Genomic DNA, 27,446 nt, shown 5'->3' with positions numbered 1-27,446 from the left:
ATAGGAAAGTCCTTGAAAGGCTAACCTGTGTCCTAAAGACAGAAATGTGCCTTGGTGAAGTGTGGCAGAAAGCTGAGGTTAGTGCAGGTTTGAAGGATTGTGAGGAATCCCATTAAAGGGTAACATGGATGAGTAAGGAGCCCAGTGGAAGAGTGCTTGTGCTTCTCTCAGCTGAAACGTGGAAGAGACAGTTTATGTATTGACTCTTGTGGGGGTTAGGATGTCATGGTAGGGAAGCAAAACTGGTTTTCTCCTGGGAACAGGATGATGAAAATGTGGTTATTCCACAGAAACTGGGAATGTAAAACACGTCCAAAACATAACACAGGATGCCACGGAAACTGTCAGCTCATCATTCCCAGATGTTCTAATCAGTTCTAGTTAAAATACTTGAACATTTTTATCCAAAGATTATCATAACTGAGGATTATGGAGCTCTGATGGTGAAACCGTGCCAGTGTGTGATGTGTGTGTTGCATACCAGAATGAAAAAGAGCAGCAGATCTGAGCACCGACACCAGCCCGTGGTGTTGCATGAGGGAAAACAAAAGCAGCCCAGCTCCCTCTGCAGTGACACCCTATGGTGTGATCTGAAACTCTGCTCAAGGAGAGAGTGCTTAGGAAAGGGAAAATGAAGCTGTTGGTGAGACTCATTGCACCAAGCTCTAATGAAATGAAACAGATTAATAGAATATCATGGTGTTATAATGGTTTTGATTTATGATGTAAGAGGGTTAATGGGAGAGCTTAACGGCCTCTGCTTTAAGAAAACATCATCAGATAAAAGTATAAAATCCTCCTGCTTCCTCTCCAATATCACGTGCTGGCTGCCTTTGGATTCCACACTTGGAACAGAAAGCATCCTCTCCATGTAAAAAACCCTGAAATTTACAAGTCAAAGATCACCTCACTTTTGCAGTTGTTGAGCGGTCTGGAAGTGCAAGATGCGCTAATGGCAAGAAAAGCACAGTTTTTGTTTGGGAACATGCTGTTAAGGAAGAACATGAGAATTTGAGAAGGCTATTCCAGATGGAGAAGCACAACTTGCCAGTGGACTGCTGAGGCATCTCTAGAGACTTGCATTGGAGGGAAGAGGGAGTTTTCTGGAAGTGGAAAAGTATGTCTGAAGAGCTGAGGTGAGTGTTGCACAGGGCTACTACTGTGATTGTTTTACCATTTGGCAGGGTATTTTGAAGGTTATGTGATTTGGAAGCCTATGTTCCCTAAACAAAATTATCCCTTTCTTATTAAACACATGAAACATTTCTTCCTTACACCTTTGCAAGATAATTTTTTTTTTCTCTAGTTATGCAGAACCTGGACTTGCATTTTTGTGCACTGTGAGCCTACAAAATACCTAATCCAGAGATAAGTGTGTTTTAGAGCTGCAGGGGGTGTTCAGCTGCAGTATCTCAGCCTTCTACAAGGTGCAAAACTCCCAGTCAGTTTCAGTGCCCCTGTAGGACCTTTATGGCTATAAGTGAAAGTAGAAGAAATCATGTAAATCAGGGAAATTTATGTGAAGAAAAAATCTTTGGACCTTTTTTTACACCTGCAATCTTCTGAACAAGGACTGCTTGCTCCCTGGAGTGTAAAAGCCTGTTAGAGTTCAAGGAGCATCCGGATGATGCTCTTAGTCATGTGACTGAGTGTTAGATAGTCCTGCAAGGAGCAGGGAATTGGACTCAATTCCTTATGAGTCTCTTCCAATCCAGTATATTCTGTGATTCTGTGAAAAGGCAGATGGAGAAAACAGGCAGGCACAAACTGTATGGGACAGACCTTTTGTCAATTTAGTTGGGGTTTAACTAAAATTAAGCTGAAGTTGGTAACTTTCAATTAGTTCAGTCTCTTGAGCTTGCTCACAGCATTTTTGGTCCTTCAGTAAACGCTGTAAAAGGGTAGAATATTTTAGGAAGCTGCATTAACAGCATGGTGTAATCAGGACTGTACAGTTTATGTACTCTGTTTCCATCATGCCTCCCAGCTTTCTGAGACACTTGTTCCTTCTCCATGCAGAGTAGCTTTAGATCAGTTAGAGCACAAAAGGTTTAAAGCAGCATCCAGTGAGGGAACCGTTGTGTGCACTCCAGAGCACAGCTCTGGTACCTCCACTGGCAGGAGGATCCCTCTGCTATTGCTGTTTTGTCTTGTGTTTCCACACAGTGGCATCTTGCTCCTGGGTAGCTGAGGCTTAAAGGAGGTGGGGTTATGTATGTTTGATGGGGAGCAGTATATTTTTAGTGTTTTGGTGTGCTCTTAAAACTACTTCTTCCAACAGCAACCATGTGGTGTATTGGTAGAAAATTTTTTGCATGAAGTGTTTGAAGGAGCCTTCTTGCTAGATCCTGTCCTACAGCTTAGATAGTGCAACCAGCTACAGTCTGGCCAAGCCTATTTCATTTCCTGCAAATTTCCTTCCTTTGTGACTTCTCCTTGCCAGCACTAGACATCTTTCTGTTCTTCACCCCAGAGTATTACCTTTATTCTTTGTGGGAACTACCTAACACTTAAAACTACTCATAGGATGATGCATTTAAGAAGATCCATGTCACTGTTTGCATATTGAGGCAATATTGTTTCTATTTAGTCTTCAGTATTTTTAACAGTGCAAGTTTCCACATCATTTTCATTGTTTCAGAATTTCCTTCCTTGCTTATTTTGGCTTCTTTAATTGAAAAAAACTTGGAATTCCTGAAGCCCAGTTCTATTACCTACATTTAGCTCCCGTGAACACAGATTCTTTTCCTTGTTTATTTAAGCAGCCATATCAATGGTAACAGAGTCCCATTTGGCAGATCCTGAATTCCCACCCTGCCCACGAACATGTGCTTGTTCTCTCCTTATGTAATCAGGCAAATCAATGAAAACAGATACCAACAAGACTTTATTGTATCAAATTTCATCCACACAAATTTTTATAAGTAAAATCAGAAGAAATGTTCCCTTCACATGTTAAACTCAGGTAACACCTGTTTAATGGGGTTTATCTGGAAAAGGGCAATATACTTAGAGGGGAGTCTAAAACTGAATGTGAGAAGGAAAGCAAAAAGTGAACTCAGTGACCCCTGTCTATTGTTTTTAGCGTGATGTCTGTAGCAGTGTTTTATGGCAAACACCATTATCTGAGGAACTATGAACATTCATGCTTCGATAGAAGATTGGGGACTATTTGTCCTTGAAGTATTGGTTCAAGGGCATTTAGGCCCATCTTCCTCACCACACTGGGGCACTGGTGTATGGGCTACCTTATGACTACAGTTCTTCTCAAGCTAAAATTCCCAAATCCCTGTTAACAGGGGGAAGAGGAGCAGCACAGGAGATCAAGTCCACATGGCTGTCCCTCTTGATGGACTCCACTTACCTGTGGCCAGCCTTCTTTTCCATAGCTGAATGGAAGTTCATGCATACATTTATAGTGTATCAACACATCCACAATCATCCATGGGTCCTTGTAAACAAAGCCAGTGTCTCTAGGGGCATCATAATTGGGAAGAATTAATTCAGTCTGTTCTGTAGATAACAAGAGCAGAGGTATTTTAGCCTGGATTCTAGAGTAGCTGTAATGGCTACTGATAATTTCACTGCCCTTGACGTCGAGATTTTGACTTTTTTATTAATTCTGATAATCTTGGCATAGAAATTTCTACATTCTCCACTTCCTTTGTGTCTGCACTGTTCAGTGTTGTCAACAGAAATGGGCAAAGCTCCTGGATAGCTGTGTGATGCTCATACCACCTCATTCTTCACTCCTCTGTAAGAGTGAGGCCTTTCTGCCTTTATATGCAAAGGGAAGAACTGGGTGCTTGCAGCTGTACCACAGAGCACTCTAGGACAGGCCAGCTGATCCTTAACCCTCTGCAGGTGATGGCTGGTAATCCACATGTAGCCACCACACTTGGTATTACTTGGTTGCCAAGTTCACCCCTATGAAGCCATTTCTAGTGTGTAAAATGGAGTCTCTATGTTGGACATTTGCAGTCTAGGTGCAAAAGATTGTTAAATTGCATTTTCAGTGTAAATTAAACATGTTTTCTGCCTCAGGAAAGAGTTAGAGAGGCATATGTTATCTGGCAAAAAAACCCAGCTCTGTGGGGATGGTTTGCTGTTGCTGCCTAGCTTACTGAGTCCTTGCTGCTCTTCCAGGTTCCTGCCTCCACTGAGGTGAGCAAAAGTAGGACATTTTGAGTGCTTTTGATTTTAAATTTTGAAGGAGCTTGGAAAACACCACCAGCGAGGACAGAGAAACCTTCGTGCTGGAAGTTCACATGTTCCTGTGAACAACCTGTTGCCCTTCTAACTTGTAGGAAAGGTTAAAAATACCACATGGTGCAGTGCAGATGGGAACAGGAGCAGAAGCAAAGGAAAATAGGAGGAGAACAGCTGGATAAAGCAAGATGCCTGGCTGCAGTGAAACCTCTGGAACAAGTGAAGTGTTCTGTTGCACAGCCACTCCACCAGGCAGTGTAAGAGCTGGCCTGGCAGGGACTCTAGGGTAGCAGCAGGAAGAGCATTAGCAAGTTCTTGTTACTCAGCTGTACAAAATGGGAATGTCTCTGTGGCTTGTCTGCAAAAGAGAGAACTTACTTGTCTTCCTCTTTTCCTCACCAAAATGGGTGCTTGACAGAACTTAAATCAAATTTCATCAGAAAGTTGACCTTCACAGGCAAGGCATAGATCAGGTACTTGGAATTAATGCCAACATTGCCAGAAAGGGCCTCTGCTGGAATGTGCTTAAGGAGAGATGCTGGTGACTGGAAATGAGACCAGTGTGGGTGAGCAGAGGCCTGGAAAATATTATCTACAAAAAACACTGGAAAAGTGGGGTTGCTTAATCTGCAAAAATCTAAGAGGGACAGCATGATTAATCCTCAGACATTTAAATGATTGATACTGAGAAAGGTAGCAATAGTCTGTTTTTCATGTACATTCACAGAAGGGCAATAACGACATAAATTAATTGGAAACATGGAAAGTAAATATTTTTATATTAGTGCAAGCTTCTTAAGAACAGCCCTAACCATGGTATGGAGACATTGCAAGAGGTGAGGCAGACTCTTCCTTAATGGCAATTTAAGAGAATCTGAAGCTCTAGAGGAGCTAGTCTAGCTTTCCTCAATGGGTAAGGAAATGGTCTAGGTTACCTCCTTCCTGCTGCATTTCTATGGCATCTGTGACATTTATAAAACCAGTTAAGCTCCATTCTTTTTTAATCTAGCTTCTTCTGGTTTTGACATACACAAGCCAGGAGCAATTCAATTCAAAAGTGTTACTTAATCATCACAAACATTAAAATGATTTGACCAAAGCGAGTGAAAAGCTAGAATTGCTGCTTGCAGTGAGTAATAGCTGTTTGTCAGCTTTCAAAACTACTGTATAATTCATGGACAGAAAAGGCTACAAAAAATGTTATTTCTTTTCATTTTGAGAGTTTTAAATATTGCCAGCACGCAGTGACTGTGTGTGATGGAGGTTGCAACACATGGCTCTGCATCCTTGGAAGTTATGAGGGCAGATGGCCCAAGCCCCTAAATCCCATTATTTTAGTTACCTGCTTTACAGCATCTGCATGCTGAGACAAAGAAAATAGAATGTCTGGACGAAAAAGAAACAAACCCAGGATTTTTCTGGAGTTTATTTTCCTCTGAATTTTCTGAGAGGGAGGTTTGTGGAAGTCATTGTTTCTGCTCCACTTACAAGGTGTAATCTCATAGCTGCATGGGTCAGTGCTGCCTTTTAGCCTGCTCTGGTAGACCTGTATTGTGTCTGATGAGCAAGGTCCAGGCAGTGCTTTCTGGATATTCCGCCCACCTGTATCCAGCATTGGTGTAACACATCTTTGAGCATGTACACACATCAGCATGACAGGACAACTGCAGCCAAGGTGGGAACCAGGAAAGAGATACTGCCCACAGTGTTACCTCTGCCAGTAGCTCTGCTTTCCCTGTCACCCAAAGGGTAATCACTGTCTGTGGGTCTTCTCAGGGCTTCTTCCTTACCTGCAGCCTGGACCCTGCAGAAGGTGGGATTCTTTCCCTGCAGCCCCAGTGAGAACTGGCTACCACATGGTCTCTGCCCTAGACAGTCTCTCAGGGAAGGCAACAGCCCAGTATAATGCCCTGTTGCTTTTTACTCAGGAACAGTGCACATACTTCTAAGGAAGTTACTGCATTTCTTTTTCTTAATACCATCTTTTATAAATTCTTCAATAAAAGTGTTGCAGTATCCAAGGGTACATAACTTTGGATTAAGAAGTGTTGAAACAAATGTTTTATTTCACTCCCTGAAAGGTTCCAGTCTGGGTGATTTTCTTAATAAATGTTATATATGTATTTAAAAATAAGTAATAAAGATTAAATGAGTAAAAAAAAAATTTAAACCACGAACAACAACAATAAATAATCAGAAGAGGAAGTATTCCCAGTAGTCCTAATAAAATTGACACCAACCATTCATATTTCTTAATACTGCAGAGGGTGTTCAGCCTCTGGCTGTGCTTCCAGGAGGCTGTGCCTTGCCTGTTCAGCCAGGTGTGCTGCCTGACCTCTGACATCCTCCAAGCAGCACGGTGAGCCTGCAAAGGACAGTTCTCTGCTTGCTGCAGCCTTTCATGACCGTGTCAAAGAACTTCCTATTTTCTTTTGTTGCTTCCCTCCTCAGAAACTCAGAGACGTTTCTTAACCCTGCAGATAATTTTAGATCTCTGATCTGCCAGAAGCCCTGCCAGAGGAAGGGTTCTGCTGTTTGGGAGCCTGTTGTACCTGAAGAGCCCTTTGCCTGTGTTTGGATTGCAGAGTTATTTTTGATACTGTTTCTGGTGTTAGCCATGGGTACTCCTGGAGTATTTCCAAGTTTTCTAAATATTCTTGTGTCTTCTTCCTGTTTTGGTTAATTTTTTCTAATTTTTTTCTGTGCTTATGTCACTCTGCTTTCCACTAGGTTGGAAACGAACAAGACATCTTGGAGTTCCCTGCACAGGATTCCTGTTTCCAGACTCACTGTGTCTGGCTGTCCTCAGAGCACTGTTGCCCATTGCAGTGAGCAGAAGGGAGCTCTGGTTGGGTGCTGCTCTGACCATGCAGTGCCACTGGTGTCCCTACAGCTGCATGGCAGACCACTGCATCAGGTAAGTTACGCACCAATTTAGAGCCCGAGCTGGTAACAGCTTTTATTTCCAGCTTCAATGGTGTAATTTGTATTTATCTGTGTTTTTAAAAGTAGTGTGTTTCAATTTGAGTGAGACAATTTAAACGTATCCCACAGTGCAGCTTTCACTCCTGTGGGAGTAGGGGTGTGAGTTAGCAGGAGGTCAGCTTTTTCATCTGCTACACCCTTCCTGGATGGCCTTGGGCAAGCCCTTCAATCTGTTTATGCCTTTGCAGTCTGTCTGGCTGCACAGACAAGAAAGGAAGGCACTGCCCTCCCTCACAGTCCTTGCTCTTTCACAGCGAGGGAAGATGCTTCCTTGTGCAGTGATCACCTTCTGCTGTGTTTGGATTTAATGGTCTGACCTCCTCGAGCTCTAGAAACAATTTACTGTAAATGATACTAATAACAACACTAACACTCTGTATACTTTTCAATACGCCTGCATGAGGCAACATCTGTGTGTGTTTAGATAAGCTGGAAGCAGCTGGATTTGGCCTCTGCACCAGCTGCTGTGATCAGAGTGCAGTTCTCTGCGGGTCAGTGTGTGTGCCGGTGGGGACGGCTGGGAACACCACCCCGTGTACTTTGCAATCTCTGTATTCAGTGCCTGCTCTTGGCACTCTCATCTCTCTCTCTTATGAATGAGTGGGTGAGGGAGGAGAGGGCTGGGCTGGGCTGACTCCTTCACAGATGAACCATAAAGAGCACAGGAGCTGAAACACAATCTCCTCCTCCTTTCCTGCGCTGTTTCACGGACAGGCTTGCTCACAGCTGGGAGGAGGACAAGCTTCACCAGCAGCCTGAGCAGGAGTGAGGAGAAGGGAAGTTTTGTGCTCTTCACTTTGCATAGACTCTGCTAACAGGTGAGTTTCATTTTTATCTATTCATTCTTGAAAGCAAGTTAATTTTCCATCACTGAGCGGGTCTCACTCCTGGAGAGGTGGTGAGACATTTTTCTAGCTGAGTTGTTAAAACAAAACAACGAGGTACTCCAAGGACTCAATCAAAGCAACATGTCCAAAAAAATTCACAACTTCAAAATTAATTTCCTTGGCAAAATTCTTACTAACAGGAACTTTGAATAAAGGTTTTCCCCAAAAAAAATTTCTTGAGTTCCAATTAGGCACAAGGAAAGCTGAATGTTCAAGTTGTATTGATGAAAGGAAATTGTTAAGATAAACTGAGAAACTGTTTGTTGTTTGCAGCAAGCAATCAGAGCAGTGGCCTGTAGATAAGTTCCTGGAGTAATTTTCAGAGCATTTACTAGTACTGTATGAGTTGAGTAGATACAAGATATTTTGAAGACTAGCAAGTGACTTTATTTCTCCTGAGACCACAAACCAAAAGTTACACCTAACATGAAATTGTTAAACCACATACCTTGATGTGTGGGTGCTCTGTGTACACCTATATAGTTTTGTCTTTGTAACTCAAATGTATGTCATTACTATATTTTCCAAACACCAAGCCACTTTTCTTCCTGCTGTTCAGAATCTGGCTTGGAAAACTTGAAATGTGAGGGCTTGTTTAGAGAAGTGAAATCCATCAGGTGAGAAAGTAATTTTTTTCAGTAGGATAAATAACTTGTTCGTTATTGTAGCTTGTCCTTGTTATGAGAACATTTTTCATGTGCTTGTAAGTCTTTTTAAAGAAAAAAAAAAGCAATTCACTGACTGATGCTTTCTTCTTTTGTGTGTTGCATGGGGAGGAAAGCTAAGAAATAGAGAGTTTAGAAGAATATAACACCTTGTCCTGTCCTGTTCAAAACACATGCAGATATTTATTAATAAAAATATAAGGGAACTTAACAGTAAAGTAAGTAAAAATGGCTACATGTTGGCTCATAAGATGTGACAGTGTCACTGTGAGCATTATGGGACTTTCTGAGCAGTATCTTAGTCAGTACCCACTGTGACTTTTTCCACACTAGCACCCTGCATTCACACTAGTCCCAGAAGAGCAGAGTGTCTAACCACTTCCTCTTTTAAGTTTTCTTTAATCAAGAAGCCAGTGAAAGGTAGTCAATCATGTGTATTTAACACCCACTCTTTCATTTCTTCTTTGAAGAAACAAAATTTTCTACTGTCCTCGCCCCTATCCTTTCTGCCTCCCCGTCTTGCTGCTGCTGTGTGTTGTTCCCCCATACCAGGCTGCTCCTGCACAGGCACTTGTAAAGCCTTTCTGTTACATGAGCAAAGAGGCAGAAGAATGCCATTTCCAGTTTATTTAACATTCAGTGCTATACAACTGTAGGAGAGATGATAACATGGAAAGTACATCCCCAAAGTTTTAAAAGTCTTTACAGGGTCTAGGAAGAATACTGTAAGAAAATGTTGGGTTTATAGGATCAGACAAGTATGTTGTTCTGTGACAGCAGAGGTGACAATGTTTACATCACAGCACTGTGATTTGAATATCACAGTTTTAAATGAAGAAAGATTTGGTGGTTCCAATATCTCATTAAAAAATTGTTTCACTTGACACCTTGAGTGAGAGGAATTTATTTCACTTTGTGGTTGGTGGACAAAAATTGACTCTCTTTGCTCTGGATCTGAGGACTGTAAGCAATCTAATAGCAGCAGGAAAAGAGAGAAGTGGGATATGGGGAAAGGGAAGAGAAGGGAGGGAAGTGAGTCTCTGCAGAGCTAGGTGTACACAGGTGTCATTGTACTAGATGTCACTGACTAGGGTGAGCCTGAGGCTGCTTGTGAGCTCAGACAGGCAGGAAGCCTCTTACCTGTGGCTGAGCACAGCTGCACAGGACCAGGTGTTCAAAGTTGAGGGCATTAAAGTAAACTTTCCTCACCTTACCAGCCTTGTGGATGGTGTCGCTCAGGTTAACCAGCTGATGCACTAAATGTGAGTTTTCATGGCATCCCAGTGAACAGTGCATGGAGAAGAAAATTTCTTCCCTTCCAATTTTTCTAGTCCTGACCTGAGGGTGCATTCTTGGTGCCCTGGGGCTTCACTGGTGATGGCTGTATTGTGCCAGTGTGGTGGTAACTAAAGGAAGTTATGTCCACTCACAAGGACATTTACACAACATGGTAATTATTTGTAAGGGAAGAACTGTGGAAAGAGAACTCCAGACATGGCAGCCTTGTGAGGCTCATTACCTTATAACTAGCTGTTTGTCTCCTCTAATATGTTTAGTTTTCCTATAAAGCTTATTCTGAGTGCTTTTATTGCTTGTTATGAATTATTCTGCCAGCTGAAGCATTTGCAGAGCTGCTGACCCTGACAGCTGGTGGCAATTGTTTTTGAAAAGACACAGAACAGCTTTAATGTTTAGAAGAAACTGACCAATAATTTTAACTAAACGTATTAGTAAGCAAGAGCAGCTAAGAAAAACATTACAGTTTATTCTCTAAGGGATACATCCACTGTAACACTTTTTCTCCACTAGAAACACCATTCTGAACTCTGCTAATAGGGTAGGAAAACAAGAGCTTTTTAGGCACTTTGTCTGGAAGCTGTAGCTAATTTTTCTGAAAAAGTGAAAACAATAGGTTTAAAACCCTGTTAGAGGGAGAGTGAGAAACAGACTCACCTGAAAGTACATGCTCTGTTCCTCTCCATGGAGCCCTCTTGCCAGAAATTGTTTCTGTGGCAACGAAATTCCTTCTAGCTGGGTTGTCTTGTGTAAGAGCCTGAATGAGAGATGCGGGACTCCAGGCGGCTCTTCCAAATGCAGTTTATTACATCCAAGGTGTTACAGCAGTCCAGGGTCGTAGGCGACAGAGCCTGCACCTACAGCTGTCAGCTGCATCTGCAGGCGGGCCTGGAGAGCCTGAGTTTAGGTTACAAATGCATTATATACTTTTCTTTACTGAGCATCTTAGTACAGTAGAACCAATCTATACCTTAACTTTTATCTATAGCCTATCACAACTACTATAATTACCATATTCATGTTACTATTCTCCAATCACTAAAAGTTAGTACATTACAGTTTAAGCTAGAAGTTGTTTTTCAGTTTTCTTGTAGTGGAAAATTCTGAGACCTTTTTTCTACTTGCAACATTTGCTGACTTGTTTGCCTGTGCTATCTTTCTGCACGGTAAAACATCTTCTTGTTGGAGGTGGGTTTATCTTTTGCTCTAAGTCATAAAAACCCCCTTCTAACTAACATACCATTTGCCTCCTTGGTTATCCAGTAAGACTGGCTCAGCAATTTTTTTCTTCTATATCAAAATTTGCTTCCATCTCTATTCCTTCCTCAGCTTCTACGTTCAAAAATCTTTCTGCTAAGCATACATATCTGTGAGACTTTCTTGTCAAACTTTCATCCTTCCCAACAGTCTTGGAGTTTGATCTGGGATTGCTTAGGCTCAGATCTGTCACCATGCCAGAATAAAATAAAAACGCAAAACTGATCTGACCTCATCTTCTTGTTGGAGGTGGGTTTATCTTTTGCTCTAAGTCATAAAAACCCCCTTCTAACTAACATACCATTTGCCTCCTTGGTTATCCAGTAAGACTGGCTCAGCAATTTTTTTCTTCTATATCAAAATTTGCTTCCATCTCTATTCCTTCCTCAGCTTCTACGTTCAAAAATCTTTCTGCTAAGCATACATATCTGTGAGACTTTCTTGTCAAACTTTCATCCTTCCCAACAGTCTTGGAGTTTGATCTGGGATTGCTTAGGCTCAGATCTGTCACCATGCCAGAATCAAAAATGCAAAACTGATCTGACCTACATGTAACAGAGAGGGCACTCTGCTGCTGTTCCTGTTGCTCCACAGGAGCTGTCCTCCTGCCATTCTCCACTCAGGTATTGCTACAGAGAGCCATTGCTGCTAGGATGAGCCTGGACTTTCCCTTCTGAACATTATTGCTTTATTCAGCAAGGTCTCAAGCTTCCTTTCTCTTGTTGTGTCCTATGGGCCAGCAGTAAAGACACAAAGCTTTGAAGAGAGGTTGAGTTGCCAACAGAGGAAGGGGAGATAATAACGAATTAATTACAAAAGCAAATGTAATTGAACTATCAAAGTTCAGTCACTTTAATAATACCTGAATAAAATGCTAAAATATTAGTAGGGAAGAATGGAAATATTTCAGAGATCTCTGGTTTGGCTTGCTTTTAACTCAGTATTTTAGTAACCATTAGAATGTTTTCATTTTATACCTGGAAACATTTCATCTTCCTTCTGCCAAGGAAGGAGAGCTTATACTCTGTGATGGATAATGATTTAGTGTCTACTCATATCTAATTAGAGGGTGTATCTGGTTTATCCTCCATGTTTAAGAACTGTTCAGACATAGCTTTTAAAATAGCAATTGTCTTAAATTTACAAGTGGCTTAAACTAAAATCCCTGAGACTATCATGTCAGAACATCATTATTTGGAATTTGAATATATGTCCAAATTTCAGAGCTGGTTTTACACCTCCATCCCAAAGCAGGACCTGGATTTCTGAACAGCTCTCAATTTGGAATCTCACATCTCCTGTGCCAGCTTTTCCATCTCCTCATGAGTTCATCAGAACTCCCCTATAACAAGCATTTGATTCTCTCCCTTTTCTCTGGTCAGAAGCATGTTTGGAAGTGTGAATGGTTTACAGCAAGGTTGTTGCTTTTGCTGTGAATTTCTTCTTTGATACTATTAAAGAAGGGGGTGTGGGGGGTTTGCATTTCTATGAGGTCATGCCTCTCCCACTATTTTTCTCAGTTTTCGTGTTGAACCTCTTTTATCCAGAAATGGAAAATCAGGAAATGGTAATGTAAGCAAACCTGCAGACACAGACTCCAGCGCTTTGTTCAAAGTGATTAATCCACTGGGAACTAGGTTATTGGAGTCCTGTACCCTCAAGTGGAAAAAAAAAAAGGACTGACATTTTCAATAGTCATCTAGGGAGCAAGAACAGCAACGAGGGAAAGAGGCCAGAGGAAAACCTTCTGCAATGCACACTGCTTCTCGTGAGAACACAGAGAAATAACAATGGAGGAACATGTCTTCCATGTGAATATTGAGTCAGTTCTACAGGAAACTTGGGTAATCTCCAGAAGGGAAACTGAAAAAAAGAGAAGAAATTTAATTAAAGATAGCAACAAGGGATAGTTTAGCAGAGTTATGTTTCTACCAACTAGATGGGAACTATTTGAAGACATGCACAAATACATATGCATAATGCACTCCACACACCACCCCTCCAATTCTGTATCTAAGGAAGAAATACAGAAATATAGAACAAGAGCCAAAAAAAAGACTCAATTGAGCCTAAAAGGAAATGAGCATAGCTAAACAGGAGTGCGTGGAAGGGCGGATGGTGTGCTAGACTAAGAAGAATTAGACCTAGAACAGAAACATGTCTGATGTGCACAATGGTGAGCAGTGTAAGCTGGAAACACAAATAGTACAAAGGCACAAAAGAATGATTTTTGTTTTTTACAATGGCAGCAGTGCACACAGTGTTAGATGCTCCAGTTAAATGGGCTCCTATCCCATTATGAATTTATTCTCTTTGATTAAGATAAATCCAAACAGAAGAAAAATAATTAAGTCAAAGAAAAATGAGGACTGGAAGGGAAACGTCTTCAAATATTGTAAGCAGCTTTTCATTTTACCATGTCTTAAAACTTCCACAGTACAAAATGAATCACATACTGAATCATATATGCAGAAGATGGCATTTTAAAAAGAAATTACTTTATGGAATGTATCATTGTTTGCTGATGCATGAAATAATGAAAATGCAAACATTCTCCTTAAATGGGAGATCTGCTCAATCTCTTTAGACATGCCAGAGTTTCAGCCACATTTCAGTTAGACCTAGCAAGCAAAATTTTTCTATTTGGCAGCCTTTGCTGATTGTCAAGTGTTATTAGTCAAGCATTGATTATGGATGTCCCAAGCTTGTCAGCAGCACTGTGCAATAAGTCCTGTCTGTTGAATTATCAGTAAACAAGGAGAAAAAAATTGTATAGATGGGTGTTTGGCTGCTTTCCAAATGACTTTTAGTTACTGAGATAGTTTTGTTTGGAGGGTATGATGTGCTGGTCCTTGGGTTCAGAGTGGCATTACAAAAGATGCAAGCAGAAAGATAATCTGGCCCCCTCTTCATTCTCTAATTTGTCAGTTTTTGAAGAAGTTTTCCCTTGAGTGAAGCTGGGGAAGCTTGACAGAAAGGACTGCCATGCATGTTGCTGGCATTTCACTCCCTTTCTGCGTGAGCATGTGGGTACAGAGCAAGTTGTTCTCAATACACTCATTGGCTCCAGGGCATGAGCACCTGGCCAAAGGTAGAGGCTGACAGCCAGTTCTTTGCTCAGCCTTGGTGTGTGCTGCCCAGGATGGGGTGCTCTGCCCAGGATGGGGTGCACTGGCCAGGACAGGGTGCTGGCAGTGTGCTATGGCCCATGATATGTGAATGGATGGCTCATACTCAGGCTGCAGAGACATCTGTGGGTGACTCCCATGGCTCCCTTTGGGTAGCCACTCTGTGAAACAGGGGCTATGTGGCAGTCCTGGGGCTACAGGGACACACTGACAATCCAAGAAAGTCAAAAGTCATTGAAATGCAATACAGATATGAATTCAAGCTGAAGTCACTGACTTCAGTGCAAGATATCATTGCCTGATGTAGCACTGTGCTGTTGTCAGAGCAGGCTGCAGCATCAAAAAAGGCAATAATACAGTTTAGGAAAATGAATCAGAAGGATGATTTTCCCCAAGGCTGTAAATGGTAAAATGAATCAGAGCTCATTTAACTCAGAAGGGTGAAGTTCCTATATCTCAATCCTAGGGTACAACAGTTGTTCTAGTTCTTGTTCCTTACTAATATTGTATGTTGATCATGACTTTTTGGTTTCTAATAAGACTGTGTAATCTTGGCTTTTCTTGCATTGTCCTGTTCAATGAGGATCAGTGTACACGTTTGGAATTATAAGCAGTTCTGTTGTCTGTGACTGATTATTACTTGCCTGCTGCTTCTCCAACAGAGACGGGATGGTTTTTTGGTCTTTTGTGTCAAGAAGGATTGTGAGGGAGAGGGAGAGACACTGACTTGGTTGAAGTTTTATTTCAGGGGAAAGGAAGATTTGGAGTTTTTTCTCTGAGTAATAGAGTGATTTAAGATGTCTGCAGGAAGTGGTATGATGTGTTTTCCTCCACCCACTGTTCTGTACTCAATACACTCATTGGCTCCAGGGCCATGAGCAAGTCCTACACAAAGCTTCAACATGTGCCCTGTGGGTAGGATATAGTCACAGTAACTCAGCAGTGAAATACTTGGAGGGTCATGTTGTCCACTTGGTTGATCTTTTACAGCAGGAAGTCGGGGGCAAATGAGGGTCATTTTTTCAAGCTTTGAGGCAGCTATAGCATGACTAATTTCAGCTGTGATTCACCTCCCTGATACTACTTGGACTGTTTGCCTGAAATTACACATTGCATGAACTTATTACCATAAATAGGGATTTTCCAAAGATTTTTTTTTCAGCACTTTCTTGTGCTCAACCAGTTGTTTAGCCCTCACGTGAGGCAAAAAGGCCCTAATACTAGATAAAGAATAAGTGGTAGTGTGGATAGAGTGAGTAGTCTGAGGGAACAGGAACATGTATTTGCCAAGGTACTGTCTGTGATCCCTGAGAAGTTGTGGCAGTCAGAAGTCCCAGGTGACTGGAAAAACAGAAACATTGTACCCATCTTTTAAAAGGCTAGAATGGCAGACCTGGGGTACTACCCAGCTGTTAGCATCACCTCTGTGCCTGGGGAGGATCACAGAACAGACCCACCTAGACACTGTGCTAAGGCACATCAGGGACAGGTGATTTGGGACAGCCAGCAGAGCTTTACCAAGGGCAAGTCCTGCCTCATCAGCCTATGGCTCCACTCTATGATGGAGTGACTGCATCAGTGGGTAAGGGAAGGGTCACAGATGTCATTTATCTGGACTTCTGTAGAGCCTTGACATGGTTCCCCACAACAACCTTCTCTATAAATTGGAGAGAGATGGATTTGATGGGTGGACTGTTAGGTGCATAAGTAATTGGTGGAGCACTTGCATGCAGAGGGTCATGGTCAATGGCTCAGTGTCCTAAAGGACCTCAGTGACAAGTGGTATCCCTCAGAGATCCATACTGGGACCAGTTTTATTTAGCATTTTCATTAATGACATAAATAAAGGAATTGAGTGCAGCCTCAGCAGATTTGTAGATTTGTAGATGACACCAAAGAGAGGAGTGACACACCCAAAGGATGGGATGCCATCCAGAGGGACCTGGACAAGCTCAAGAAGAATGCATGGGAATCTCATGAGGTTTAACAGTACCAAGTGCAAAGTGCTGCACCGGGGTTGGGGCAACCCCTGGTATCAACATAGGCTGGGGAATGAACAGGTCAGAGAAGCTCTGCTGGGGAGGATTTGGGGGTGCTGGTGGATGAGAGGTTGGAAAGGAACACTTGGAACCCAGAGAGCCAAACATATCCTGGGCTGCATCCAAAGCAGCATGATCAGCAGGGTGAGGGAGGGGATTCTGCCCTTCCATTCTGCTCTGTTGAGACCCACTGGAGTGCTGCATCCAGCTCTGGGGTCCCAGCACAGGAAGGATGTGGACCTATTGGACCAAGTCCAGAGGAGGGTCTCCAAGACGATCAGAGGGATGGGGCACCCTTTCCTGTGAGGAAAGGCTGAGAGAATTGGGATTTCCCAGCCTGGAGAAGAGGGGGCTCCAGGGTGACCTAATTGCTGGCTTGCAGTACCTGGAGGGAGCCTAAAAGAAAGATGGTGGAAGACATTTTACAAGGGCATGTGGTGATAGGACCAGAGGGAATGGCTTCAAACTAAAAGAGAGTAGGTATAGATTGGATAGTAGGAAGAAGAAATTCTTTACTGTGAGGGTGGTGAGGCACTGAAAGAGGTTTCCCTGATAAGCTGTGGATGCCCCATCCCCAAGTGTTCAAGGCCAAGCTGGACAGGGCTTTGAGCAACCTGGTCTAGGGAAGCTGTTCCTGCCCATGGTTGGAACTAGGTGATTTTTAAGGTCACTTCCACCACAAACTATTCTATGATTCTATCATATTGGACTAACTGTACTAATTATCCTACCTGTTTCCGTTGCCCTTCATCTCAAGTTGTCCTTTATAAGTGCAGGCATAAACAAAGAAGTCCAAAGTCATAAAAACCTGACATGGAAAGGTATAGAAACAGAACATGGAATTATCAAAATATCAAAAGAGGGAGAAAATGGAATGATTTTCTCTAGACTGTAAAAAATTGCATGTCTGTGTTAGGAAAAATTGGACATTGATGACTAATTAGTCTTTTGTTTATGTGGCTTCTGAAAAAAATGTCGCTGACTTCCTTCTTTGACAATAGGTTTATAAGACAAGTCATCTGATAATGACAGAAGTAATTTGTAATATACAGAACATTTTTACAGTTCCCTTCACCTGAAACAGATATACAGAGTAATAATTATTGTAGTCAGATGTTCACATTAGAAAAATCCACTTGCAAGTTACAAACACTGAATGGATTTTGTACAGATGTAAATTACTTTGGTTCAGAAGCTCAGTTTGACTCCTCTTTTTCACAAAAGAAAGTGTTATGTCTGTTTTACCCCAATTTGTCATAATTTCTGAAACATTACCAGCAATAAAACACAAATTGCTGCGACTAAATCCTCTGGAGTGCACATAGTTTTTTAAAATATCTGTTAGCCTTTGCTGATCTATTCTCTATTCCCCATCCTATTGTTAAAAATAATTTTGCTAGACACTGGTTAAGAATTCTTGTTCTAAAGATTGGAATAAAAAGCAACCGCAAATATTTCAGCTATCTTAATATAAATATACTTATATACCATATAAACTATATATTATATATTATATAAATGTATATAACATATATATGTTATAGATTATATAATACATAATATAGATACAATTATTATACATTATTTATATTATCTAAATTCTATATTATAAAAATAAATATATATATATTTATGTTTGTGCTTCATATGTATTTGTCTTTCTCTTCCTTTACTTATTTTGTGTTACTAGAAATATCTTTCATTGCCTTTAATGGCTCTTTCTACTTGATACCCTTCTAGAATCAGAATGGTCTGGTTTGGAAGGGGCCTTTAGAGGCCATCTAGTCCAACTCTCCTGCAATGAGCAGGGACATCTTCAACTAGACCTGGTTGCTCAGAGCCCCATCAAACCTGACCCTGAATGTTTCCAGGGTTGGGGCATCCATCAACTCTCTGGGTAACCTGGGCTAGTGTTTTATCACTCTCATCATAATAATATTCATCCTTGTATGCAGTCTGACTCTACCCTCTTGTGGTATAAAACCATTGCCCCTTGTCCTGTTGGTACAAATCCTGATTAAAAAGTCTGTCCCCATCTTTCTTGTAAGTCCCCTTTAGGTACTGAAAGGCTGCAACAAGGTCCTCCCAAAGCCTTCTCCTCTCCAGGCTGAACTACTCCAACTTTCTCATCCTTCCCTTGTAGAAGTGCTCCACCCTTCTTGTCTTGTTTCTGTGCTCCAACAGATCCATCTTTTACATCATAATCTTTCTGATTAAACCCAAATATCATTGTGCTCTTTCTTCATACTTGGTGGTTCACCCAAATTTCTGCTTTCTTCTACTTTTTTCCCTCAAACTTACTCTGCCTTTCCTTCTTATTTTATGTTGTTTGACCAGTCCCTAGTCTCTTCTGCTGCTCATCACTTCCCTGCCTTCTTATCTGACCTTATGCTTCCAGGCTTTGTGAAACAGGATCAAATATTCTGACAAACCTGCAAGTGTTGAAGGAAGCTTAGCATGTGAATTTTAGGGCTGGTGTTTGTGTCGATAATGACCTGCACCAAATCCTAAACTGAAACCACCCTGGATTTCTGATTCCAAGATTTGCAGGACAGTTGAAGTCCTGCAATGACAGCCAAGTGACTCAGGCCTGTCTGCACTGTATGACAGGTGCAAGGACAGATTAAATAGCAAGAGACCGTGCAGGCACACAAGCCTGCTACACTCCCTGTTAATGGAGGTGGGATGCTGTGTGGATGAGACCAGCTGAGTGCACAACGGTTGCAAATTCCAGCAAGGAAATTCTTTGGTTCAGTCCCATTTGTCTCTGCCAAAAAATGTAGGCCTAGTTGCAGACAGGTTTCTTACAATGAAAATTGTAGCAGTGTCACTGAAACTGAAAAGGTCCCCCTGGGCTCCATGCTACTGCTTGGTCCAAGGTGAAGAGGCTGTTGCTGCCAGTGGCTCTGGCTGCTTCCTGTGCCATTGCCAGCAGGCAGCACTTAACACGTGAGCTGCCCATGGTTCATGGTGCAGGGGCAAGTCATGTGTTTGTTAACAGCTAAGGCACACAGGAGTTGGGAAGGAAAAGAACTGTTGTTGAACTCTCCAGTGAGTATTAAAGTTGGCTTGTTTAAACCATGAAAAAGTGAGGCTTTCTGAAGCTCTGGGATCCTTGCCTTTGTTTTTAATCCAGGAACAAGAGAATTGTTTGGAGCTCATGTAGGTGGAGAGAGTCTTCTAATATATTGCCAAGACTTAGGCTTAGATGGGTATCATCTAAAAAATGTGGGCATATAGGAGAGAGAAATATTGCCTGGAAATGACTGCAGATTCGTGATACTGAAGGTGTTACATAAACTATGATAAAAAAAATAAGAAGTCACACAGCTGCACTATATCCATATTAAAGCTCTCTAAAAGAAATGCCTGTGTGTTCCTGTTCATATCTGCTTTCAGCTTTATGGTTGTCTGCACCCCAGATGTTTTTCATAGAGAAACTTAAAAATTTTTCTCGTCTCTCTTTAGAAGTAGCCAATAAGTAATGGGGGAGCTATTTGTCTTTTCTCTTCTATACCCTGCATCACCTTTCCTTCATGTTCCACTTTTTCAGACAGTTTGTAAAGTATTGTATCACATGTTCTTAACAACAGAGTGGGCTCTTCCACACCCATTTGTTTAAACCTGCTGGTGCAGTCCTTTGATACCAGGTTTGTTGAAAAATTCCTACAGTTTCACTCCCTGGCTGGTGCAGAGCTATATTTAGTGTGCATGGTGGTGGGGAAAAGTTGAACTGCCTCTGTATTTCCGTGTGGCTGCTGAGTTTGTCCTTAGCCAGGCATGAGTGGTCAAAGGGTACAAAGGCAGCCCAGAGCCCACACACTGAGGAGGCTGAAACAAGGGAAGGATTTCCTGGCTCACTGTTGCCACTGTCCAGAACAGCAGTATAAGACAGCTATTGCACAAGAATCTGGATCTTTCTTTTTCATCCCCATCTTTGAAACTGGGGAGGGATTTTTAGCACAAGGCAAAGAGATTTGTTACAGCCAACCTTCTCTTCCTGCCCCTTCGAACACCCCAATCCAGCATTTCCTCCAGGAGCAGGAAATGTTGCTGTAATCATAAGTGTATATTAAATTACCATAATATTGTATCAATAAGACTTTTGCTGCCTCCTTCACATTCTGCATTCTGGCAAGACTTTTAAACTAAGCAGAAATGATTTTACTTATTACAGAGAATTATATTCTCTGTATGAAAACATAATTTGATAAAAACATTTAGAGTTCTTAGAGGAAAAGAAACATTTTCAAAAACACTGCAGCTGTAAAGTACATTTGCTTTTCCTCATAAATGTGATCCATAATGACTCAGTGGATAACACCGAATGAAACTCAGTTCTAGACATATAAAGACAGCTCTGAATTTTCAAAACTGTCTACAGCTTTTGGATTACTATTTGGCCCTGTTGACCAAATAGGAGCTGGACACTGGCTGGGCATTGTGCTGGTAGATATGATGACAGGTCTCAGATTTTAGGTATTTTAGAGAATAACTAAGGTGTGCCAATCATCCTGTTCAGGCAAACCCTTACATGTAAAAGTCACAAAATCATTATACAGAAATGCTGAAAATGCAGAAATACAAACTCAGTCCTGGAGCTCTGGATTAAAAAAGTGGTTTGGGGTAACAAGGTTATCAAACCTGCCTCAGCACAGATACTGTGCACTGCCCTTGTCTGCAGATGGAAGGGATATGTGGTGGTTATGAAGCCTTGGAGAAACTGCATAGTGTTACAGAGGAGCTGATGGCCCCTAGGTATCAGTGTTTGGGAAATTCTGTACATAACTTTAGTGATTGATTTCTGCTGTACATGTCAGCACTGCTAACATTATCATATTTATTCCACGGGAAGTTTATGGCAAGCTGCTAGAGCAAACTTCAAACTGAACCACAGGTACCTGTGACTGGGTCCCCTCAGCGTTTCTCCTGCTGAGCTTGATAAATGAGCTATAACTGTTCTGACAGCCACAGTGGAGAGCATGAGTCTCTTAAACCCCAAAGGAGCTGTTGAGACTGAGAGGTGGAGGAGAGCAGAGTGCCAGACTTGAGCAGTCTTTCACACAAATTGCATTGGACAGTGGAGTTAAAAGTTTTGAGGGAGATGAACTTACCTTGGCCTGTTGTTTCATGACTGAAAGTTTCTGAGCTCCCAAGGATATTTCTACCAAAACCAGGCATGACGTTCCCTCTGTTGGAAAGCAAAAGTAAAAGTAAAGGGATGAAAACCACATCCCAATTTTTATTTGTATGTGCTTGCTGTGAATTCTGTGGAATTATGCTGGTTGAAGCTAAAAAATTAAATTCTTTGCAGGTTTTATCACTTATTTCAGCCAGGCAATTATTTTCTGGCTTAAAGCAAGTGATTTTTTTTTTCAGTTTCTACAGGAGTAAAGCCTATCTATCCCTATTAAAAAAAAAGTATTAAAATAATTTGACAGTAACATCTTCAAATGCTAAAGCTGACAGTAATTTTACTGTAGCATGGTCATGTTTTTGTAAGCATTGCCTTGGAAGAAATTTTATGTTCCTAGATGGGACAGAAGATGATGACAAAAATGCAAATTAGCATAGCAAACAGGAAAAAGCAGCAAGGCCTTATCTTTGGATAGTGCTTCTTTTGAACCCATAGTATCTGAAGCTGTGAAAGAGTACACAGGAGTACCATCATTACCTTACAAAGGTAGACCCAACATCCCTGAATCTTCTGCGGAGAGATTGAAAGAAATACGGTCTTGCTGTTCTGCACCACCAGGTTAAACAAGCATTCCCTCCAGACCAGGCACAGTTTGCCCTGCTGTCCTCCAGGGATGAGCATCTGTGCCCACGTGAATATACCATGAGGTGACAAAATGCTGGAGGGGGTATTTCATTGTTTAGTTGAGGGTTTCACCACTGTGAGCTGGCTCCAGGTTTGACCTAGTAGCACTGAGTGCTAATCCACTGTCAGCAGTGGTTTTTGTGTATTAAACTGTTACAGTATAGCTCAGTAGAGCATACCATAGCAATGGCTTCTATGGGTATGTGTTTGGACTATACCAGATTCTTCAGGTGAAAACAATTACAGTCATATTCAGTGAAGATGAAAGGGAAAGATACAAGTGTATAAATGATAAATGTGTGGGTTTTGGAGTTGATGGCAAATAAGGAATATTTAGTAGCACATCCTGTAGAACTGAGACCATGGAGATGCACTGTATCAGAGTTTCACCATGTCCTTCCAACAGAGGAAGATAACTTGCTTTCAGGATTGTTTTTATAAGTAACTGTAAGACAGAGTGCTAAAAATTCCCTTTGTTTTTTGTTCTGCTGAATTGAACTGCATATTACATGGTATCTTGTATATAAAAGGAAATTTAAGAAATAGAAATTAATAATCAAGAGTTTTGTGCATCCTACACCCTCTAAGGAAATCTGTGTGGGCTGCTGGTTTATCAGAGACACCTTTTTCATTGTAGACAAATCTGATTACTGCTTTTCTGCCCCATCTGTAAACCAGAGATGATATTTCATCATATTTTAGATACCTCCAATGATAAACCAACAAATATTTGTAACTTTTTTGTGATTCTGGATTACATAATTTTCTGGCACTTTTCTGTTACGTACTAGGAGTTATGTGAACCTTGATTTCCCAGAGAGGCTTTGTCTTTATCAAAGACTTAGAGCTAGGAAAAGGCAGCTTTCTGAAAAGTGTACTATATATTTAAGAACTGTATCCCTTCTAAAGATTTCCTTGTGTTTATCTTCAGGTTATTAACATCCTGCAGCAAGTCATCACTTCAGCCTAAGGGTTTGTGGAAGAAACAAACTCTACATGAAAACTGAATGTAATTAAGTCTTACATTGAGCACCCTGATGAGTGATACACAGGGAGAAGTAGAAGATGGTGAATTTCACAGAGAATGCGACTGAGAAATGCAATATTAATCATGATATCCACGAGGCATTATCCCCCGTGGTGTACATATTTGTGTTTATATTAGGCTTGCCAGCTAACTGCCTGTCACTGTACTATGGGTATTTACAGATCAAAGCTAAAAATGAATTGGGTATTTACCTTTGCAATTTGACAATAGCAGACCTGCTGTACATATTTTCTTTGCCTTTTTGGCTTCAGTATGCTTTACAGCACGACAACTGGACCTACGACGAGCTGCTGTGCAAAGTCTGTGGCATCATCCTGTATGAGAACATCTACATCAGCGTGGGCTTCCTGTGCTGCATCTCCATCGACCGCTACCTGGCCGTGGTGCACCCCTTTCGGTTCCAGCGCTTTCGGACCATGAAGGCTGCTGCCATTGTGAGCATCATCATCTGGGCCAAAGAAATTATCACATGCTGCCTTGTCTTCACACACGGGGAGATCAGTATGGATGCTGAGAGCCACTTGGTGTGCTTTGAGCATTACCCCATCAAGAAATGGGAGCACAACGTCAATTACTATCGCTTCTCTGCTGGCTTCCTTTTCCCCTTCTTTCTGCTGGTCTTCTCCTACTGTGGGATTTTACGAGTTGTCCACAAGAGTCCTGGCACCCAAAAGAAGAAGAAAATACAAATTAAAAGACTGGTATCAAGCACTGTTTTCATATTTTTAGTCTGCTTTGGACCATACCACATCCTACTTGTAGTTCGTAGCTTGTTGGAGAACAACTGCTCATTTGCTGAGAAGATATTTAATGTTTACCATATTTCTCTCCTGTTAACTACTTTCAACTGTGTTGCTGACCCAGTATTGTACTGTTTTTCCAGTGAAAGCACTTACCAGAACTTTGTCAAGATGAGAGACTCTTGTCTAACATGCTTGGGCCATCTGAGTACTGAGACGAAGGAATCCTATCCACTAAACACAACTGAAACTCCCAACAAACAGCATGAACAACAACCAGGGTTATTACAAATACCACTTGATGGTGCTGGAATGAAGGACTGCTTCACAACTAATGCAGACAGCCTATAGCATTAATTAAAATGACCATAATCCTACACCTGCAGCTACAGCCGTGTTTGTGTCTCTGTCTGAATTTTTCATGTATTACAACAGTGTGACCTCCCAAAGGCTTATGAGCAATTCTGTGCACTGAAGCTGTTTCTAGAGGTCTTGGACGACTGGCAATAGTGAGGAAAGTTTGTGCTAAGTCAGTTCAGTTATAATCACATATCTGTGCTGCCACTTCAGACCTGTTTGTCTTGATGACTTCACTGACTGGAATAAGCCAGTACTCACAGTGTGTAGTTCTGGTGAACTCATCTTTAGCTGCTTTCTGTTTGCCCCTGTAGCATCTAGAGAAAGTAATTCTCTACAAGCTGTTTTCATCTGTTGAAAAGGTCAGAGACAAAAAAAAAATAATATTCCCATATATACTTAAAAAAAAAAAGCGCCCAACAAACACTTCTGCAATATCTGTGTAACTCTCTGAAATAACTTCTCCTTCTGCAAGTTTCAAAGCCTGCAGAGACCACACCAGAACCAGATTCCTAAAACAATCAGTCTGATAGTGCGGGACATTACAGGAGAACATGCACAAGGAACTCAGCACCTGCTGAGACCTTCAGGCTGCTATTTCACTGTTGAGCCTCAGACTGTTAGACCTCATGGTAAGGCTCCTAGAGACTTCTGGAAGTAGGAGACTGGGCTCCAGTGGGTGTCAATAGCTTGGTTTGTTGACTCCAAAGAGAACAAGAGGTTGGCAGTAAGTGAGGCACTTTGATCCCATGTGCTTCTCTGAGTCCCTATGTTCAAGAACGTGTATTTACATCTAAATTTTACTACCCCTTGCTAAGGTTTTGATTGTGTCCTTTGCAATTTGTGTATCTTGTGCTGCACAGACCATGCAGGCAATTAAATAACAATGCATTTGTCAGGGAAACTGTTGAATAAATTCTGTTTAAACTGCATTTTTGCCCACAGATAATACAGTTTAGGGTTTGGTCATTGTTCAGTAAATACAGTAGCAAAAATATGATGTATGAATGATGTGTGTCCTGGTTTAGACAGAAACAAAATATAGAAGTGGAGAATAATGGCTTTTAAATACCTGGGAGTTGTGCTCCACAGTATTGTCTCTAGCACCATCTCCTCTCTAGGTTTCTTAGGGTTTTTTGTTGTGCTAATGAATCCTGTGTGATTCTTCTTTGCAATCTGCTTATCACACCTCCTTTTACCTGGAGCTGTTACACCGTGAATATTGCCTTGTCCTTTCAATTCTCTGGTGTTTCCTTGAAACTCCTCTCTGCAACCCAGAGCTGATAACTTACAGCAGTACAATCAGTTTTGTTTCTTTGGTTTGCTTTTGAGTCAAAAGATTGTCTAGACAGATGGTCTACTCCTGCTGTCTGAATATGTCATTGTAACACAGCCTGGCTTGTCATCAGATTCCAAAAGGAATATATTCTAACAGTTTTCCGGAAACCACCTTGAGAGTGCAATACTGGATATAGTTAGTGGATGTGTTTAATAAAGAATGTTTTTATAATTTGCTTTTTATATTTTTTCACACCATGTTTGAAATAACTATCTTTAGTTTTGGCACACAGTTTCTATTTGGGAGACTACAGATCCTCTCCTCCCTCCTTTTGCAGAAATGATTCGTGTCCCCAGTCCCATGAGAGGATTACGTTTGCTTAGGTTAACATTTGGTTTGTTTAATTATTTTACATTTCTTTATACTTTGACCACTCAGCTGGATTAATTACCTTACATCTGCATTTTTTTCTCCTGACTCTTAGCACTGTTTAGCTTTATTTTCTCCTAATCTTTCAACTCATCTGCAGTGTATTCCAAGGGGGTTGTAAGGCAGGGACTCCCTCCCTGGAGTGCTGAGCTTGTACATTGTTAAGCACCAACCCCTGGGACCCCCAGGATCTGTCAGGCTGCAAGACACACATGGTTTGTTCTAGGATTAAATATTTGTTGTTGTGTTTATGTGTTGCTTCTTTATAGTTCCCCACGCTGTTTAAATTAGACAACTGGAATGCAGAGCATGCTGTACTACATGGAATTGTCATCTGAGGGATTAAGGCTCATTGGAGTTGGAACTTTGATGTGGTCAGCTTTGGTCAGCTGCTGCAGTTCAAAATCAGATGGAAACTTGTGTAACACAGTGCAGCATTCTGCTCCAGTTCCCAGCACTTAACCTGCTAACCCAGAACAGAAAGGAGGGATTTTCTTCTTCTTTTCCCCCTTTTTTTTTTTCTTGAGGCCAATATTTTATCAATCCTTTCTGTATTGTGACTGGTTGGCTTAGGCTGCAAACTGTAACCAATACAGCAGGAAGGTAAGTCCCACTCAGAGCTTTTCCTTCCATCTCAGTCAAAACACATTCACCCAAGGGGCTTGCTAAGGTCTCAAGCATGTCTTGCTAGAGACATGCTGCACATGCTGTTGAAGTAAATGCCATGCTTGGGACTGCACACAAGAAGGCATTTTAAAAGCACAAACCTGAGTAAAAGAGAAATAAATGATTATATTTTGTATTCTTTAATGAAAACTGATTGTTAAGACTTGTATTTTAGGGCGAAAAAAGAGTAAAAGCTTACTAAATGAAATTTTCTAACAAAAGTTAGTGCTTGGAAGTATACATTGCACCTGTTAGTGTAACATGTCAGTAGCACAGAGAGAATAAAATCAGTTGCTTTTAAAATGATGCCAATTTCATTCTGTGAGTTCTGTGCAGCAGTGAACATATGCCATCCTGCAGGGTTACTGGCTTTGGAAAAAAAGTTCAATAATTCATATGAAGTATTTTACTTAATAATTATAGTTTGGAGAGTTTGGAGACTTCTAAAGGAGATATTTCTAACTGTTTTACTTCCAAGATACTTTTCTAAAAGTATCTAAAAAAAAGACTGATCTATCTAGAAAATAAAGATTGGAATCTTTGATGAACCTAAATGTCTAGCAGAAGTCTGGCATTAAGATTTTTTTCTGTCATGTGTTCGACTATTTTATATCTTTAAAGGCTCTGTATCCTCAGGGAC

General features: G+C 41.2%; 2 protein-coding genes and 1 long non-coding RNA gene across 3 annotated transcripts in view; 1 reads left to right on the top strand and 2 right to left on the bottom strand.

Moving 5' to 3' along the window:
• The first annotated feature begins 1,098 nt into the window (after nucleotides 1-1,098).
• Nucleotides 1,099-27,446, top strand: GPR68 (G protein-coupled receptor 68). The gene is made up of 4 exons (XM_041398044.1): nucleotides 1,099-1,136; nucleotides 6,940-7,126; nucleotides 7,909-8,012; nucleotides 23,219-27,446. Exon 4 carries the CDS (start codon nucleotides 23,353-23,355, stop codon nucleotides 24,424-24,426), a length of 1,074 nt encoding a protein of 357 aa, XP_041253978.1. The 5' UTR covers nucleotides 1,099-1,136; nucleotides 6,940-7,126; nucleotides 7,909-8,012; nucleotides 23,219-23,352; the 3' UTR covers nucleotides 24,427-27,446.
• LOC121332534 lies at nucleotides 17,221-23,652 on the bottom strand. The gene is made up of 3 exons (XR_005952156.1): nucleotides 23,527-23,652; nucleotides 21,581-21,657; nucleotides 17,221-17,274 (listed from the first exon to the last, which is right to left on the bottom strand). It is a non-coding gene; the product is annotated as an uncharacterized LOC121332534 (long non-coding RNA).
• DGLUCY (D-glutamate cyclase) overlaps nucleotides 23,675-27,446 on the bottom strand; it is a 52,157-nt gene continuing 48,385 nt past the window's right edge. Inside the window, exons 15-16 of the mRNA XM_041398034.1 lie at nucleotides 23,878-23,995; nucleotides 23,675-23,783 (exon numbers count right to left, since the gene is read on the bottom strand). The gene's annotated coding sequence lies outside the window, so the exon portion shown is untranslated. The remainder of the gene's footprint in view (nucleotides 23,784-23,877; nucleotides 23,996-27,446) is intronic.

This window comes from Onychostruthus taczanowskii, unplaced genomic scaffold (genome assembly GCF_017590055.1).
Source record: "Onychostruthus taczanowskii isolate IOZ18803 unplaced genomic scaffold, ASM1759005v1 scaffold1, whole genome shotgun sequence".
Lineage (NCBI taxonomy): Eukaryota > Metazoa > Chordata > Aves > Passeriformes > Passeridae > Onychostruthus > Onychostruthus taczanowskii.
This window is presented reverse-complemented; position numbering and strand designations above follow the sequence as displayed.